This window comes from Centrocercus urophasianus, unplaced genomic scaffold (assembly GCF_019232065.1).
Source record: "Centrocercus urophasianus isolate 14NV4802_14NV808 unplaced genomic scaffold, USGS_Curo_1.0 seq_16, whole genome shotgun sequence".
NCBI lineage: Eukaryota > Metazoa > Chordata > Aves > Galliformes > Phasianidae > Centrocercus > Centrocercus urophasianus.
The window spans coordinates 6,276,122-6,293,291 of record NW_024884711.1 but is presented as its reverse complement, the minus strand read 5'-3'; the positions used below and the strand labels follow the sequence as shown (position 1 = coordinate 6,293,291).

The 17,170-nt window shown below is 45.7% G+C and overlaps 1 protein-coding gene across 1 annotated transcript; it reads left to right on the top strand.

The window, feature by feature from the left end:
- The first annotated feature begins 261 nt into the window (after window positions 1–261).
- BFSP2 (beaded filament structural protein 2) lies at window positions 262–17,054 on the top strand. The gene is made up of 7 exons (XM_042816824.1): window positions 262–708; window positions 6,405–6,487; window positions 7,705–7,861; window positions 9,185–9,346; window positions 11,669–11,800; window positions 12,582–12,802; window positions 16,739–17,054. Exons 1-7 carry the CDS (start codon window positions 262–264, stop codon window positions 17,052–17,054), a joined length of 1,518 nt encoding a protein of 505 aa, XP_042672758.1.
- Window positions 17,055–17,170: the final 116 nt, after the last annotated feature.

Below are 17,170 nucleotides of genomic sequence, written 5' to 3'. Positions count from 1 at the left end.
GCTGTCATGAATTCCTGCCCCGCTGTGCCTGTAAACACCATTGTGCTGTTCATCTGCCACATTTGCAGCAGCAGCAGCAGGGAGATTTCCCCTGAAATGGATTGCTGACCCAGCGGCCGCCCAGACAATGCACAAAGCCCGCCTTCCAGAAAGCCGTCGCACAAAGCCGAAAGCCCCACCGAACCCCGACCTGCTGGGCTCGGCACATCCCTCCCGCCAGTGCGGGGCTGGCGGCGGGGCTGAGCGGGCCACAGCGGCACCATGCCCTTGCCCAGGCGCCGGTCGTCCTTCCTGGGGCAGCAAGCCCCTTCCTCTGCCACCGAGAGCGTGGGGGGCCCGGGGCGCCGGGTGAGTGTGGGCAGCCTGTCACGGCCGCCTGGTGTCTATGTGGGTGCCGTGCCCACCGGAGGAGTGAGCAGCTTGGGCACCCGCGTGTCCCGCCGAGCACTGGGGATCAGCAGCGTCTTCCTGCAAGGCCTGCGCAGCTCCTGCTCCGCCGTGCCCCTGGCCACAGGGCTGGAGAAGGGCAGGGGGCTCTCCTATGAGAGCCTGAACGGCTGCCTGGTGGAGTACATCGAGAAGGTGCGGGCCCTCGAGCAGGTCAACCAGGAGCTGGAAGAGCACATCCGAGTCTACCTGGACAAGAAGTCCTCCAGCGTGGGCAGCTGGGGCGCGCTGCGGGAGAGCTGGGAGGCCGTGTACCACCAGGTGAGCGCAGGGCTGGGGAGGAGCGCAGCATAACCTGGTGTGTGCAGCCGACACGGAGGGTGTTAAGTCTGTCCTCGTGATAATTACAGCCTTATCGTTTCGCAGCGTGCCGTGGAAAATGCTTATTAAGGAGGAGAATTGCCTGAGGCATCCTGTGCATGGGAGTGATTGAAATGCACCCTGAAGTGCCATACTCTGCTCTCGTGGAAATGGGCGATTTCTTTAATATTTTTCTTCCTTAGCTGTGGTTATTAAGCTGAGCATCAAAATTATTAAAAGGAAACTGCTAGGACCGAATTAGCTTATCCATCATCGTGATATCATTACAAGCCTGTTGGTTGTGTTGGCAGTTTTTTTATTAATTAGCAATTCAGATTTTTACTTTATTCCCTTGTTTGCTTTATCACGTTTTCCAAAAGCTCTATTTATTGAAAAATGATCATTACATGACTGCAAATGAGCGACTCCATCCCCTTGCTTCCCATTGTGGCCATCTCCTGCTCCTGCATCCCCACGGAGCAGAGGCTGTGCAGTCCTGGGAGGCTCTAAAGAGAAGCACTGCCTGGGGGTGCCAAGCTCACATTGATGCCGTGGACCAGCAACAAGCCCCAAAGGATCACATCCTCCTGATTCCTTTTGCTGGGAGTAAAGGAGCTGGAAGCAGTCGGGCTCTGCTTGCCAGTGTCCTGCTGCAGGGAGAATGAGGCTCTGTTTCCTTCCTTCAGTGCTCCTTGAAGGTTGCAGCTCTTTGGCTCTCCAGCCCATAGTCTTGCCACTCGTAACCCCTGATGTCTTACAACAGTCTTACAGGGGGCAATTCTTTTAGGACCCTGTTGGATGGTCTTCAGGAGGCCTGAAAGGCAGCTTCACATTCCCCAAGAACTTCTGTGCTGTGCCACAGGTGTATACAACACAGAGTTGTACCTCTGGCTCAGGAAAGAGGGTGTGTTGTTAGTGTGCTGCACTTTTAGGGCAGGGCTGCACCCAGAATGCCTTAAATGCCGCCTGAACCCCATGTGCAATGGGATAACCAATTCTATGACAGCATAAACCTCAACCATCTTCACATTCAGCTGTGAGGTGGGGTTGTTAGCTTTTAACCTTGTGTGCAGGCAACATTACAGGTTTTATAGGGTACACATCAATCTCCCCGGCCTCTATGCAGCTGCTACTTTTCCCAAGGCAGCGCAACAAAAGGCCACTCTTGCTAGTTTCATGCTTTTCTCTTTTGGGCTCTGAAAACAGGCCCAGCCGTGAGAGGCTGCCCAAAGGCATTGCAACATCAGTGCTTGGCACCTGAGCAGCAGCACGTGGATCATGAGCCTTTAGTCTGGCCTAGCTTTGAACTGGAATGTGTTGGAGACAGTGGTATGATAGAAACCATTCATTTCAGCATGTAGAAGGAAAGATTAAGCCAGGGTCTCCTAAAGTTTTCCTGTGAAGGCATCACGTGCAAAATTAAAAGCCCAAATGATTTTCTGTTATATGAATAATCAACACATGAGACTCGTTATCACACCTGAGGCCATGGACTCAGCAGCATCCAGAAAGTCATCAGGCATTGGTAAGAACAGCAGAACTATGCAAAGCTATTAAAAAAGCATAGCTAAGAATTCGGAAGGTGTGGTAAATTGTGCAGTCCCAAACTTGGACAGGTCTCTGCTAAAATGAGAAACTGCCAGCCACCAGGGCTAAGTTTGGCCTGTAAGTGCCATCACACATCAGCAAGGATGCAGTCTGCATGCTCGAAGCACACGGTTTTTCTTGCTGCCAGACATAACCCCGTGAACGTGGGTGTTGGTGCAGCCTGGTGAATCAGTAGCTTCTATTCAAATGATATCTTTGCTAAAAGTTCAAGTTGTGTTTTCACACCCACAAGGTGAAGTTAAAGAAAACGGTTGAGGCATTCTAATTGTTTCGTATCACAAATATTCAGTGTTAACTTGAGCTGGAAAAACACACTTTCAGAAGGTGCATGTGCATCACAGATCCAAATGCAGAAAGACAACATGGGGCTTAAAGGAGCTTTTATTATTTGTATTTGAGCTCTAAGTTGCCATCCTGGCAGAGAGCAAAGCCTGCAGCAGCCCCACGAGGCAGCACAGTCCTGCTTTGGGCTTTGCAAATGGAGCCAGCAGGGCCCTCCCATGGCCTGCAGACACAAGCAAGGCTGTTTCCTAAAGTGCTGCATTGCATCTTTTCCTATGTGTGTCAGCAGAGTGACTGCAAATCAGTCTCACATAATGCTATGTGTTTGGATCTAGTTGTTGATTAGGAGATCTACATCAAAGGGGAGAGCCACTAGATGGGAGTCTTACACTTCCTCTTTTTAAGCCAGTAAAAGGGCTCATGTAAATTGGAATTTCTCATGAAACTTGGTTTACGGAGTAATAATCCTCCAGGTTCACTGCTGCATTTCAATGGTACACAGCTCTCTTCTGCTGATTACAGTGGTGATTGCCATCTTCCGAATCCTTTTTTCATACCGCTTTTATTTCTGTGGCACTGTTCAGGTTTGTGCCATGATGCAAAGCCCTGAAGTTACCACCAGGCATCTGGTGCCAGCAGCAGGTCTGTGAGGGGTTTTTACTGCCTGCTGGAGGGGGTCAGCTGTGACCAACAGGTTATCCCAAGTGCTTCAGCAAAACCACAGGATTACTATTACAAAGCACCTGGAAAAAACATTTTGCCTCCGCATAGAGGCAGAAACACCAGCAGTGGAAAATTAGCAGCTCTTTCCTGCTCCTGCTACCATTGCAGACCATGAGCCATTTTGCACTGAACTCAACTTCTCCATTTGTGATTAACATCTCTCTGAACTGCACCGTACATATTTGCAGGCAAAATGTTCCCGCTTTCCTCAAAGGCTTTCATTTTCCATAGACATTCGGTCAGATACTGTAACCGTGTGGGCTCACAGCTGGAGGCAAATTGACTTGTTTTGGCAGGTCAGGGCAAATCACAGGGCAGCATTTATTTACACTGAGTAGAGTGAGGGAAAAAAATATCAGCTTCATCCAATTCATCTATGAGTGGCAGCAGGAGAACAATAAGCAGTAATTTCTATAGAAACAAAGGGGAAAAAAGATTTCAGGATCAAATTTTCTAAAACTGAGGAAAGAAGATTCAAGCGGTGTGTGGGTCAACCATGCTGCTGCCACGTGGCCTTTTCTCCATCCTGCAAGGGGAAAAAAGGGACACAACAGCATTGCCCCAAAGGCTTTGGGAGGTGCAGCCAGGCTCCACCCCTTCCATCACACAGCTGAATTGCCTTCACCTGTGCTCCTCTGGCTGACTCAGTGCTCGCCTCAGGTGGTCAATCAGAGGCTCAGGCCGTGATTCGGCAGCCCCATACACTGAGCCACTGCTGTGTGCTGGAGAGCATGAAAGGGTCTCGTGGCTGGTCTGGCTGCTATGCCACAAGGCATGTTCTCTGCCCACACCTGTAACTTTTGTAACATCTTTGACTTCTGTACATTACTCTGTGCTTTGAAGGTTTCTCAGACCTAAACTGAGGCTTATCTTGGCCCTTGGTGACATTTGTGGAATTCAGCCCCTCTGTCTAGGAATCCCAGTGTTATAAAAGAAAAACTGTCAGCTCAACATGTAATGGCACAAGTTCTGTTTCCTCTGGAAGCCAGGCTAAGCTAAAGCTGGTAGGAATGGGCCTCCAGCCATGGCCACTGTATGGGAACTGTTGTGTCACAGCCTGAAGCACTGATTGATCACCTGAGGTGAGCACTGAGTCAGCAATGGAGCACAGGTGAAGGCGATTCAGCTGTGTGATGGAAGGGCTGGAGCCTGGCTGCACCTCTCCTAGACCTATTTAAGGGCTGACTGCCACAGGGAAGGGTTTCTTTCTGGAGTTTTTTCTGCAAGCCTGGGATGTGGGTGAGCATTTTCATTTATTTTTGATTATCTCTTTCTACCATGATAATCCTAATTACATGACCTGTGGAATACCAATCTAACCATGTTGCTCTGCTGATTGTATATTTATTGATTGTACAGTCATCTTTTCCTGTTGCTTATAACAGCAGGTGAGAAGTAAGCAAGTTGTTACTTTTACTCCAGTACCTCCTCAGATTTAAAAAATGTAGACTGCTACTAACTTCCAAACCTCCACCAAGAACATCTCAATGTAGGGAATAAGACAATAATATTCCCTAGCTCTCTCCTACTCTATGAGCTTGTAAGAATGTTAATTATCACATCACATACCAAGGTTTCGGCATTGCATTTCCCCCTCCACCCCCTTCACTGAGCAGCAGGCTGTGGAGGAGGTAGGAGGATCGCACCGCAGCACAGATCCCACTGGCAGCACTTGGGGTGACTTGTCTGAACGCAGCCTTGATGCCCCATATTCCACAGTGTGTTTCACCTTGGGAGAACAGGACGGAACACTTCAAGGGATTTGCAATCCCATACAGCTGCAGACTTAATTATTCAAATTAAGATTTCTATATATAGGGTTTTCCTGGCTCACTTAAGAATCTGCTCCTATTCCTGTGGTGGTTTGGTTTCAACCACAAATCTCTGTACGTATCTCCTGGAAGAGACCAAAGAGATGCTTCTTTACTCAGACTGTCACAGCCCTACAGGCTCCTGTAGCACCATGCAGCCTCCCACTCTTGGTCCTTCACTACCAACCCTGTCACATGGCAGCCACTCCCTGAAGCAAGGACTTGAGGTGCAGACAATGTGACTGGGTCTGTACTGAGTGAGCTTCCAGGAAGGTCCCCAGCTTCAGCTTGTTGCTGATCCTGGAGGTTGGTCCCAGCTGTCATCATGGCCTCTCTGGCTTCAAGCTCGGTTCAGCTCCTCCAGAGTGCAGCAGCGGTCTCAGGTGGCTGGGCCTGTGGAGCCTCTGATTTAAGTGGTTGCTGTCACCCTAATAGCAAATTGGACCTTTCTTCAGCCAGTGCATGTGATGCTCTAGGGCAGGCTGTGGCCTTTTTTATCGTTTTCTATAACCCTCTTGAATCCCAAGAGGGTGCTGTGTCACAAGCCTTTCAGATTTGATTGCCCCTCAAGTGCCTCCTGGGGATTAAAGCTACACCAAAGAATCCTAGCAACAATACCACAGTCTTATTGGCACAGTCTCTCCAAAGCTCTTCACATTTGCTGTAGTAATATTTGAAGACTGACTGCTTCCCAGGTCTTGTATCTACAGCAAGAGCGTATGCAATCCCATCAGAGAAGAAAAACAGTGCTCTGGGAACTGAGGACCACTCTCTCAAGGCACAAGCATCAAATATTCCTTGGCTCACAGAAGATGACGACCCTGAGGAGGACTGCTGATATGGGAAGTAGAATAGGAGCTGCATAAGTGCTCCTTAAACTGTATCTAGAAACTCTAAGTGGGACTTAAATGCTGAACATACCCTGTGTGCAGTAATGAATGTTACCCCTTGTGACCAGCTGACAGTCAGGATGAATGTGTTTCTACAAGAAGATGAATCTTTAGGAGCAACGAACGTGTTGGTGAAAAATCACAGCCAATTTGCAGACGAACTGTGAATTGATATGTACAAAACTCATTGATTAAATTACCTGGAATGAGTCATGTGAACAGCCCCAGGCTGAAAGATTATTTTCAGAATAAGAACTGTTCATCTGCTTAAGACAGATGGGCCGTGCAGGTAGTGCCTGTGTGAGGTGCTAATTGCTTGAGCTGTGTTGTCTCTCCCTTCCAGGTGGGCGAAGCAGTCCTTGAGAACGCCCGTCTCATGCTGCACACCGAGAACATTCAGGCCTCTGCTGAAGACTTTAAGGACAGGTAAGACCTGTGGCTGCACCTGGCTGGCCTGCTTCCCTGACGCTTTGCCTTGGCAAATGCTTACTCAGTGGGGTTGTAAGGCTTAGTGACTATTAGCCCAACTAATGTGGGAGGGTTGTTGTAACACAGAAAAATAATTACAATTCTAGCATTATTTTGAAATGGGTTCTGAAGATTAATATTTATTAATCTAATCATGTGTAGTGTTATTCTTTGATATAAGGGCATTGATCTCTTCCTGAGAGGCCAGTATTCATTCAGATTAGCGTTGAAACTTTATAGAGGCAAGAGTTTGTGTGATTTTTAGTTCCAATTTGCAGTGCTGCAGCAGTGAACTGTTGGCTGTTCTGCTGCAGCACCTGAAACACAAACAGTGCACCACTACAAACCTTGCTGTGGAAACATCAGATAACAGAAGAGAAATGGGCTGCATTTATTTTCCTTCTCTTCACTGAGAGAAATGAATAGTGAAAGAAGATCCAAAGTAATGATAAATGACTTTTTAAAAAGTCTTTCTGCTTGTAAAGCCTAATATTTATGTACATGAACACGTGAAGCTCTGTAAGTATTACTCACAGGGCCTGACCCTTCTAGTTTTTACTCATAATGGACTTGCACATTTACAAATAGCCATTTCCCATGAGTTTTGTCATCCCTTAAACTTCTGTTTCTCCCCTCAGCTTTATTTTATTTAATCACATCAGAATGTGCATTAGTCATGTTCATAGGGTTGTCTTTTTGTTGCTTGTTGCTTTACATCCACTAGGCTACACACGTATTTTAAGTCGTTTAAAAAATAAAGTGTGTGTGCAGTGGAGAGAAAGAGAAACACCACACTGTTGTTGTGCTTGTATGTCCTGATGACTTGAGAGTATGGCAGGGAGGAGCAGGCAGCAGCAGCTGCCACAGCAGTCACACTGAGAAAGAGAAAAATCCACACGTATTCATATGGTATACAAACATCAGGCCTGGTGGAAGACAACTTGCCTCCCCATGCTTATCAGTGCTGTCAGCCTGACACTGCTGCACCGCAGCTGGCTGGCAGGCCTCTTTCATTAGGCTCAATGTTAATGACAAGGTACGTTGAGGCAAAGGTGAAGGCAGAGCACATCTCATGTGCCTGTCAGGGACACAAGAGCTAATTAACAAAATGGTGTCATTAAAAAGATGCACATTTTTCTTGCTGAGCTGTGCCTGTTTTATTTTCCTCTCTACAGGTATGAAAATGAACAGCCATTCAGAAAGGCAGTGGAAGATGAAATTAATTCCCTTTACAAAGTGATTGACGATGCTAATTTAACTAAAATGGATCTGGAGAGCCAGATAGAAAGCATGAAAGAGGAGCTAACTTTGCTGTCAAAGACTCACGAAGAAGTAAGTCCAGGCTTGGGGTGCTGCAGAGCTAATGTGTGCCTGCTTCATGTGGCTGGCATCGTGCACTGGGCAGAGCAAGCACTGGAGCACTGCACCTGCCATCTCCTGATGGGGGAAACTTCCTACTGTTCTCCTCTTTGTTAATTTACAGTGCTAACTTTTGAGGCATGATAAGGTTACACAGATGTGAGTGTCAACTCTTTCCTGTCTGATAAATATGGCACTGAACAGATGTCCATACCCCATTTTTTGCTGGATAGGAGACAAGACGTTCACAAGGTTGGACATCTGAATGTGGAAATCCCAGAAGCAAAAGGTCAGATTCACAGCCACAGAGATGTAAAGAGAAAATGCCTGTACAGGGGACTGGCTCCAGTCGTGCTGAGCTGACAATGTCCTAACTCAATGTGGCTCAGGATGTAGCTGAGCACAATGCCTGGTTCCCAAAATCGAACCCTCCGAGCAGTGCGCTGAAGGAAGCAGCAGGAACAGGCAGCTGAGGCGGATCGCCATATTGCCCAGCCTTGCAGTACATCCCCAGTTACTCATTACGGTCACCTGCACTATTTGCACGACTGTGGTTTATTCCCTTCAGCAAGGATTTCAGCATCTGGCCCAGATCTTCACCAATGGGGCCTCAATTAGGCAGCTGCTACTCAACTCATGTAGGAGGCAGTCAGCAGTTGTGCTGATGGCTCTAAAGTAGAGGAGAGATTGAATTGGGATGTATTGTGGATGTGAGGCTCTGTCCTTACATTTCTTTCAGCTGATTTTTTTTTTTTTAGCTGATTTTTTCCAGATACGAGATTTTGGCAATACTGGTAGGCATGTGGAGGGTTGGGGTGCTGAGGGAGAGCTTCATCCTGTCCCCACTTTCATGAGCCTATGCCTGGGACTGGCTTTTTGCTGAAAGTGACCGGTGGCTTCACTACCGCTGCAAGCCACAAGAAAGATGGAGTTTCTTTTAGATAAGAAGGAAAACATGGAAAATTGGAATAGATGTGCAAGATCCCCTCTAAACTTCCATGTATTACTGCAGTGTTTATTGTGAAACAAAGTTGGCATTGATGCTCTTCTCCACCTGTACATGTGGCACAAAGAAAACAACAGCTTCCCAGCAGCTCCTCTCCCTCTGCATTCAGCCAGTGCCACTGAAAAAGAAACCCTCCTGTGCACTAAATCACTAACAGTGAGGGCACCCACCACTGGGGACCAGGTTTAATTTCTCTGTGGCACCAAAATAGTTCTTCCTCAAACTCCTCTCTGAGGCTACCATTCAGTGATCCGTTTCACTTTTTCTTATGTCTGTTATTGTTGTTCAAGGATGTGAAGGTATTGTACAAACAGCTTGCTGGATCTCAGCTGGAAGAACTTGATGTTCCTCTGGGAAGTGGCCTGGACAACATACTGGAAAAAATCAGAATCCATTGGGAGAGAGACATTGAAAAGAATCGTGCTGAGGCAGGTGCCCTGCTCCGTACCAAGGTAAGCACTGATGCCAGTGTCCATAAGTTACTCCAGTGTCTAGAGATTCAAAGCAAACCTAAAATCTGCCCAGCACTTTGCAATAACTTCAAGGGCTGGTTTTTGGTTTTGGTGTTTTTGTTTGGAAATGGCACCACTGGTATCACAGGTATTTGTGGGAGATTCTAAGGGCTCTGCAACATTGGCTAAGAAAAATGAACTTAATCACTTGATACCTCCTGTAGAGGATGCACCAATCATTACCCTACTTACTGGGGCCTTTCCTTCTCTGGAGAATGTACAGAGACCCATAAATCAAAAGGGCAAAATACCTCACTCTGTGCTAGTTATACAGCTACGCATTCCTCATGCATTTCTCCTTGAAATTGTTTCCTTTGGCAGCAGGGGGAAAACTGGAAATGAAAAGTGATAATAGATATTCTCTTTGGAAGTTGTCTCCTCTCTTGATGCTGAATCTAAACCAGCCTTCTAATGCAGCTCTTCCTCTGTCACAAAGAATCACTCATTTTCCTGCCCAACTGAAGTATTTGTGCAAAACTGAAGCATTAAGTTCATGATCCTGTATTTTAACAGCTATCTAATTCTGAGTTGGTAGTGACACATCAACTCATAACTACAGCTGTGCTGCAAAGATATTTAGCAAAGATGCAGTCTCATCTGTCCTTTGATACAGAGTTACTATGGGAGAGGAAGGGAGAGGTGGTGCCAAAGAGAAAAGCAAGAAATACGTTTGCAAAGACGTGTGCAAGTTCTGAGTGGGTGTCTATGTTCAAAATGAAGAAAACAGATCGTATGACAGTGATATCTAAGATGCTAGGGAATGTACAAGGGGCCAACTAGGAGTTTATCCTGGAGGACACACATTCTTCAATGTCCCCACTTCTCTGTTCTAATTACTCCTCCGTATGTGCAAACTGTCAGTCGCAACTTCATTCTCTCCATTTCCTTCGTACCTCCAACCTTTCATCTGCTCACAGATATGATTTGGAGAGAAAACTGCCAGCTCAAAATGACCATTTGATCCCACAGCTGTGATTTCAATCGAGGCCACCATCAGATGCAGCAGAGAAACTGATAGGCAGACAAAGCCTGACCCCTCCTTACAAACCCAGTTTGTTGCAGTTGTACTTGTTTTGATTTGCTTTTCTAATGGCAGAAAGAACCAGAGTATCAGAGATTTCTGGGAAGAACAGTTCTGGTTTTGAACAGGTTCTGGTACAACATTCTAGCTTGGGTTCTTTTTGTCCCCAAATTAAACTCAGATCATGCACCTTTGTATCTCATCTGGATAAATACACTTTGTTACTATTTCTACAGGTAGCAGGAGCTATGCTAAGTATGACCAGTGCATTTTCCAGCCTCCCTGTGCTTCTGGGTCACACCATTTTGTCATCCAAATGGTGACAAATCTGTCTTTTCACTTTTGCAGCATTGAAAGAGGATGAGAACTCCTTAATTTCTGATCTATTCTTTGCCTCACTTTTTCTTCCAGGTAGACTTGCAATTTTGGGTTGATTTTCATGGGTATTTATGCAGAAAAACAGTTTATACCTAGTGATGTTTTATTATTGTTATTTGATCTTAACATGTACAATAAAAATATGCATGATTAGAAAATCAGAAGAGAACCAAAATGAATTTTCAAGGTAGAATGGAAGTATTATACATGGTTTAACTTCAGTGGTAATCTGGATTGGATTTGACTGAAGAATCAATTACTCTTGTTAGAGAGCCCAGAGCTACGGCCTGAAAACCTAGATCACAAAATAGCATAGAAGTATATGAAAGTGCATTTAAAAGATCATTAGAAGTATAGAAATTTTATTTTGGCTAAAGTATATTCTCCTTCAGCAATATTAGAGGCACCTGAATGTAGCATATATAAAAAATGGCAAGCAACAAGAGCATTAGAATCCTATGTGAATAAAGGCAGTGTGAATATATCCGAAATCAAATAGGCCAAGTGAAAACACTTAACTTCTGAAAATTGTTATAGTAGGGCCACAAAAAAAAAAAGACAAGGTATAATTACAGCAATGTTTTCTTTTCATAGGTGATTTTAAACTTGCCAGTAGGAATGTTGGATAGCTTTTGTTGACATAGACAAAGTATGTATGCTTACATGTATAGGCCATTTTACATTAAGTGCCTAGACACTAGTAACTAACCAAACCATAACGGATGGAATTTAATGTACAGTGATCAAACTCAAAATCAGAATTGCCACAAACTGAAAAAAAATATTAATGGTCATGTTGGAATGTAAGACAACTAAACCATAATTTGAGTACACTGTAACTAGAAGCCATAATCTTGCACCAGCAACAGGCTGAAGCGACAGCTGCAGTGCGAAGCCAAGAGGAAGAACTGGTAGAGGGCCTGAGAACTGAGTTCCATGAAACTGCCTGCAAAATACAGAGCTTGCAAGCCGAAACTGAGTCCTTGAGAACCTTGGTAGGTAACAGTGGTTTTGAATGGTTATCTTCTGTGCGACTTCATCATGCTTTCTGCAGAGAGCATGCCCTCATTGTGTCTTCAGTGTCTCCATACTCATCTTAATATTAAGTTTCACTGAGATTGCTGGGCAGGTTGTATTCTGTAAGGTAGAACAGTTCAGCTGGAAGAGACTTTCAGTGACCATCTAGGCCAACTGCATGACCTCTCCTGGTGTAACCAAAAGCTAAGGCATGTTATGAGGGCATTGTCCAAACGCCTTGAGCAATGACAGCCATGAGGCACCAGCCGCCTCACTCGGAAGCCTGTTCCAGTATTTGACCACCCTCACAGTAAAGACATTTTTCCTCGTGTCCAGTCTGAGCCTCCCTTGGTGTAGCTTTGTTTTCTTCCCTTCCTGCTACTGGTTCCCAGGAGCAGAGCCAGCACATCCCTCTGCTTCCCCTCCTTGTAGAGCTGCAGGGAGCAATGACATCACCTCTTGGCCTTCTCCAGGCAATGTAATCCAAGAGCCATTAGCCCCTCCTTACAGGACATGCCTCCCAACCCTGTCACAAGCTTTGTTGCTCTCCTCTGCCTGCTTTCAAGAGGAGCCCAGTACCTTGGAACCAAACTGATTCAGCTTTTGTAATGATAATACACGTTTTTCAGACAGTTTAACAAGAGAAACTCTCATAATATTAGATTGCCACTTCAGCATAGTCAATGAATATATTGGCCAAACCTGAAAAAAAAATTACTCTGAAGCATATTAAAACTATTTTAATATCTGGCCTTATAGAAGAGGGGTCTGGAGAATTCCCTATACGATGCCAAGCACTGGCATGAGATCGAACTGCAAAACCTGGGCTCTGTCATTTCCAAGCTGGAGGCAGAGATGGCAGAAATCAAAGCAGAAACTGAGCAGCAGCAGCGGGATCGTGAGAATCTGCTGACCAACAAGCAGCAGCTAGAGAAAGACATTGCTGCATATCACTGCCTTCTGGATGGAGAGCAAAGCAGGTACTTTCATCTGAAACACGCATGGGCACTCTGGGAAGAGAATGTGACTAGAGCAGTTCTCAGGTTTCTTAAAGCTGGGTGGTAGGTGGGTAGGTTTGGAGAAGCTGCCAAAGGGGAAGAACACCCCACATCCAGCCATGGTGAAATTCCTGATATGTGGGACAGAACAGCTTTTCAGTAGTCACAAAAGGATGAAGTTTAAAAATACAGCAGAAGGTCCATCAGCCCCGCTTCCCTGAAGGCAAAATCTGAAATTAAACAGCAGCTGCACCACCTGGGGGCTATGCCTCTGGCTGCAAACCATCCATGCTGTTGTTTCTGTTTTTTGCCTTGGGTACGTTACACCTTCCCTCCTCTTCCAGTTATACAGTCAAAACATTAAAGCTGTCTTCCTGGGAAAGTTCCCTTTCTAATCACGTAAGTTGCTCCTGAAGTCTCAGAACAGAATTTGGCCTGTTCAGTGACCCTTTTTGAAGAAATGTATTTCAGATTTCTAACAGTCATCCTCAGGGAACGGCCTGTAGACTCTTCTACAGCATTGGACTGCTTGTCTGGTTGTTTTTTGTTATCTGTGTGAGTGTGTGTTTTAAGATCCTTATTCACTGTTAGTCGTGGAACTTCTGAGGATCTGAATCCCAGATTCTGACTTGCTCTTCTGCTCACGTCAGGGAGAAATTTTTACTCATCCTGAAATAAAAAGTGTATCAGATTTGTTTTCTGCTGCACAGTCAGGTCCTGGGGAGATTTCAGCAGCTGAAGTGAACATTTAGTTCAATAACTGTCTTATTTGTAGTAATGAATCTTATTTTATTTTTTAACTTTCAGTTGATCATGAAATTCCCATTCTATAGAAGATCATTGCCACTCAAAGCAAAAGAAGATGTCACTGCTAAGTATGTTCTTGGAAGCTAAATGCCCATCAAAGCAGCCTGCTTTATTCAGTTTGATTCAACAATCAAAGTAGGTTGTAGCTTGAACAACTTTATTAGACCCTCTTCATGTAATTGCTTTGCTTACAGATTTCAATTTACTCATGTTGTTAAAATTATAATAAAAATAAAGAATATCAGAGGTTTTTTGTTTGACTTTTTCTTTCAGTATTTTTTGTGATAGCTGAGGGGGACTATGTTAGCAGCATAGTGCCGCTACTTCCCACCAGGTCTGTTTCTTGGTTTTAGTACAAATGCATTAAGACTGGACTACTCCTGTACTATGCAACCAGCACAAATGACAAGTACTCTTGTGTTACAAGACCAGTGGCTCATTAGAGTGAAATGTAGTTAAAATGAAGCCCGAGCAATTCAACTGTTACATCAACTTGATGCAATTAATTCTGCAATGCATAAGCTAGTAAGAGCACTAATGCAAGCATCCAAACAGTACTTAGTAAATATGCTTTGACTCTAAACTAAACTTTTGGAGAAGTTGAAGGTTAAGGAGAGCAACAGCATCTCTGTTTGCAGTCTGGGTCACATCCTTTTATTGTCCACTCTGTTGGATCAGGATTTCACAACACAGATACAAAAAGAGATAAGACTGTTTATTAAGTGGACTCAAAGACTACTTAGAAATGGCATATATTAGAGAACACTGCATATAGCAGCTGTGACAGGCTGAAGATATTTCAATTTTTAGTTGAAACATTAGCTAACAAAACTATTTCATTTTTAATGACAGTTAAGATTCAAATCCACTGCAAATCCACTACACTTGATCCATCAGTGAATAAGAGGAATCAGCACACAACTGTCAAACCTTTCCACGCACGTTTCCCCACATGTGGAAAGTCCTTCCTGGTGCAATTATTTGACAGACAATTTCTTGACTAATCTCTGGAAACAAAAAGCCCTGTGAGCATGCACTGCCTGGAAGATTTTTCTAAGACATTAAGAGATTAGCCAGCAACCCAAAAGAACAAAATGATGGCAAACCCCTTTTTTCTCTTACAGAATGTATGCTGCTCAGAGCAGTGATAAAACCTTCTTCCACATCTGTGCAGAATTTACCAAGTTGAGAAACCATCAAGAGTAGTGGTGATGATAGATAATAGCCATAAAGAGCCGTACATGAGATGCAATGACACAGATCCTTGGATTGTTGTTAAGCAGATTTGCTGTGGCAGAGACTGAACCAGAACCCTTTTGCAAGCTGCTCTGCCCAGCAGCTGCACTTTCCTAAGAGCACCTTCTCCAATTCCCTTCGGCAGGCATCTGCCTAAGAGTTACCAAGTTAATGTTCTGCATTATCTTGTGATCCGCAAATGTCAAAGCAGTCTGAGGTACTCCTACCTTCATTTCACAGGATGGAGATAATTTGGTACAGATAAGTCAGGATAAGGCAAAACACAAAATGACTGGAAGTTTGTTCCTAACTCTTCCCCAAGTTTTGCATCGTCACCCACAGCACCCTTTGCTTTCCCTTTCTGCAGCTTCTCCACATGCATAGTGATTAGTGCTGCATTTCTACAACATGCACTACTGCTTCATTCCCTGGTATATGTAAAATGCATCAAGATGCACAGGGAACAGTGTCCTGGCAAGAAACATCATAACCACAGGACAGAGTGAAGGTGTGCAGGCATGGCAGTACGCCACGGCAAGCACACTGCGCCACACACTAACATGGGGGAGAAAAGAGACAAAGTCCTCCCTGCAAATCTGAACCTAAGCAGAGGCACACAGAACACTGCATCTTTCCAAGGGTTGGTTGCACAGGTCAGTGATATGTCATGCAGTAGGAACCTGTCTGCTGAGCTCATGCTCCCGTCACCACTGCGAGGCATTCTGGATAAAGTCCTTGCATTGCAAATGTTATTTCTGCTAGTCTGTGCCTGCAAGCCATTCTTCAGCCAACTGTCCTCTACTCAAGGACTGAAGATCACCGAATTTGAGAGGAAAAGAACGTCAATAATGACCTTTTTTTTTTTTTTTAAATGACTCTAATATATTACACCACAACAATCTCAACCATATAAGCTAACGCAACACATTTGCAGCTGACTACAAATTCTGCACATCAGCATATTTTTGCAGTTTTGCATAAAGCTAGAGGTGGGAGGAAAATCTAGGCATAGCCACGTAACTAATGCTTCCTGTAAAGTGCCAACTCAGTCGTGTCTTTAAATCTGGATCTAAGCCTTCAGAGGCCTAAAACATTGCTCCTATTTTCCATGGTTTCCACTGAAACCATGTTAAGTCTGTTCCACATTTAACAGCTGAAATTTCTCTTAGTACTTGGCTCCTGACAGGTATTAAGTTTTTAATCCAGAGTTGGTCATTCCAGCCTTACGCTATTTTGTTTGCAAGGGATAAGAGACGCAGACACTAAAAGCAAAAAAAAAGTATCAGATTCACATTCTTTAGCCTGATACTAGGGATTTCCCATAATAATGCAATGAAAACATTTTACCAGCAGCTGAAATGCAAAAAGCGTATCTTAGAATCACCCACAGCACTGTACTTATGGGCCATTATTAGCTTCTCTGCTACAAAAGCTGAGGGATACAACTTATCTGCTTAGTTGCATTTTGTTATCAGCACTGAGCCTGCAAGTCACGGCCTGGTGCAGTGCAGAGATAGGGGAGCTTCCCAGGCAGAAATGCAATGCAAATGCAAGGGAAGGCAAAAGAGACTCGAAGACTTTCCCACCTACCTGTCCTTAGCAACTTTCTACCAGCTGAGGAGGGCAATGTGAGAGACCAGGTGCTCCTATGGACACAGAGAACGAGACTTCACCGTGGAATCTGTTCTCCACTGATGCAATTGTGCCTATGGTAAAACAGAAAGCCTCGCTGACCACGCAGCACTCTCAGCGTCACTGGGTGAACAACCTTCAGGAGCGCTCCTGCTGCACCGCTCAGAGCTGAGCCCCCACACCGGCACCCGGTGAGGTGCGTTTCCCCGGGGTACGAGCCCCACCTTGGCTAATTTGCCCCAGGATTCACGAGGGACACACTGATATCCCGGCTATAGGAGCGCCGTACGAGCACCACTCCGCGGGCGCTGAGAGGAATGAGCCGTTATCCCGAGGCGGGAAGCAGCCAACGTTCGGCGCCACCCGCGCCCGGCACGCGCCGAGAAGCCCCAACGCGCACGCGCAACCACAGCCCCACCCATCCCGCCGCCTGAGCCCAACGGTCCCCGGTGCGCCCGCCCTCGCGCCTCCTCGACCAATCGGCATCCGCGCCGTCACCTCCCCGCACGCCACGCATTCTAGCGTCGCGACGTCAGCGGCTCGCCCCGGAGGCTTCTGACTGGCCGGCGGGCGCTTCCTCCTCGGCCGCTCGTTGGCCGAGGGGCTTCGGCGCACGCGCAGAAGTCTCTGCCCGCCCCACGCTCTCCCGCCCGGCGGCGCGTCAGCCGGAAGACA

Excerpts from the sequence above, each read along its gene's own strand:
- BFSP2 (XM_042816824.1), top strand. The coding sequence starts at position 262 with ATGCCCTTGCCCAGGCGCCGGTCGTCCTTCCTGGGGCAGCAAGCCCCT. Across the intron at positions 709-6,404 it reads GGGAGGCCGTGTACCACCAG|GTGGGCGAAGCAGTCCTTGA; the intron begins GTGAGCGCAGGG and ends TCTCCCTTCCAG. Across the intron at positions 9,347-11,668 it reads GTGCCCTGCTCCGTACCAAG|CAACAGGCTGAAGCGACAGC; the intron begins GTAAGCACTGAT and ends ATCTTGCACCAG.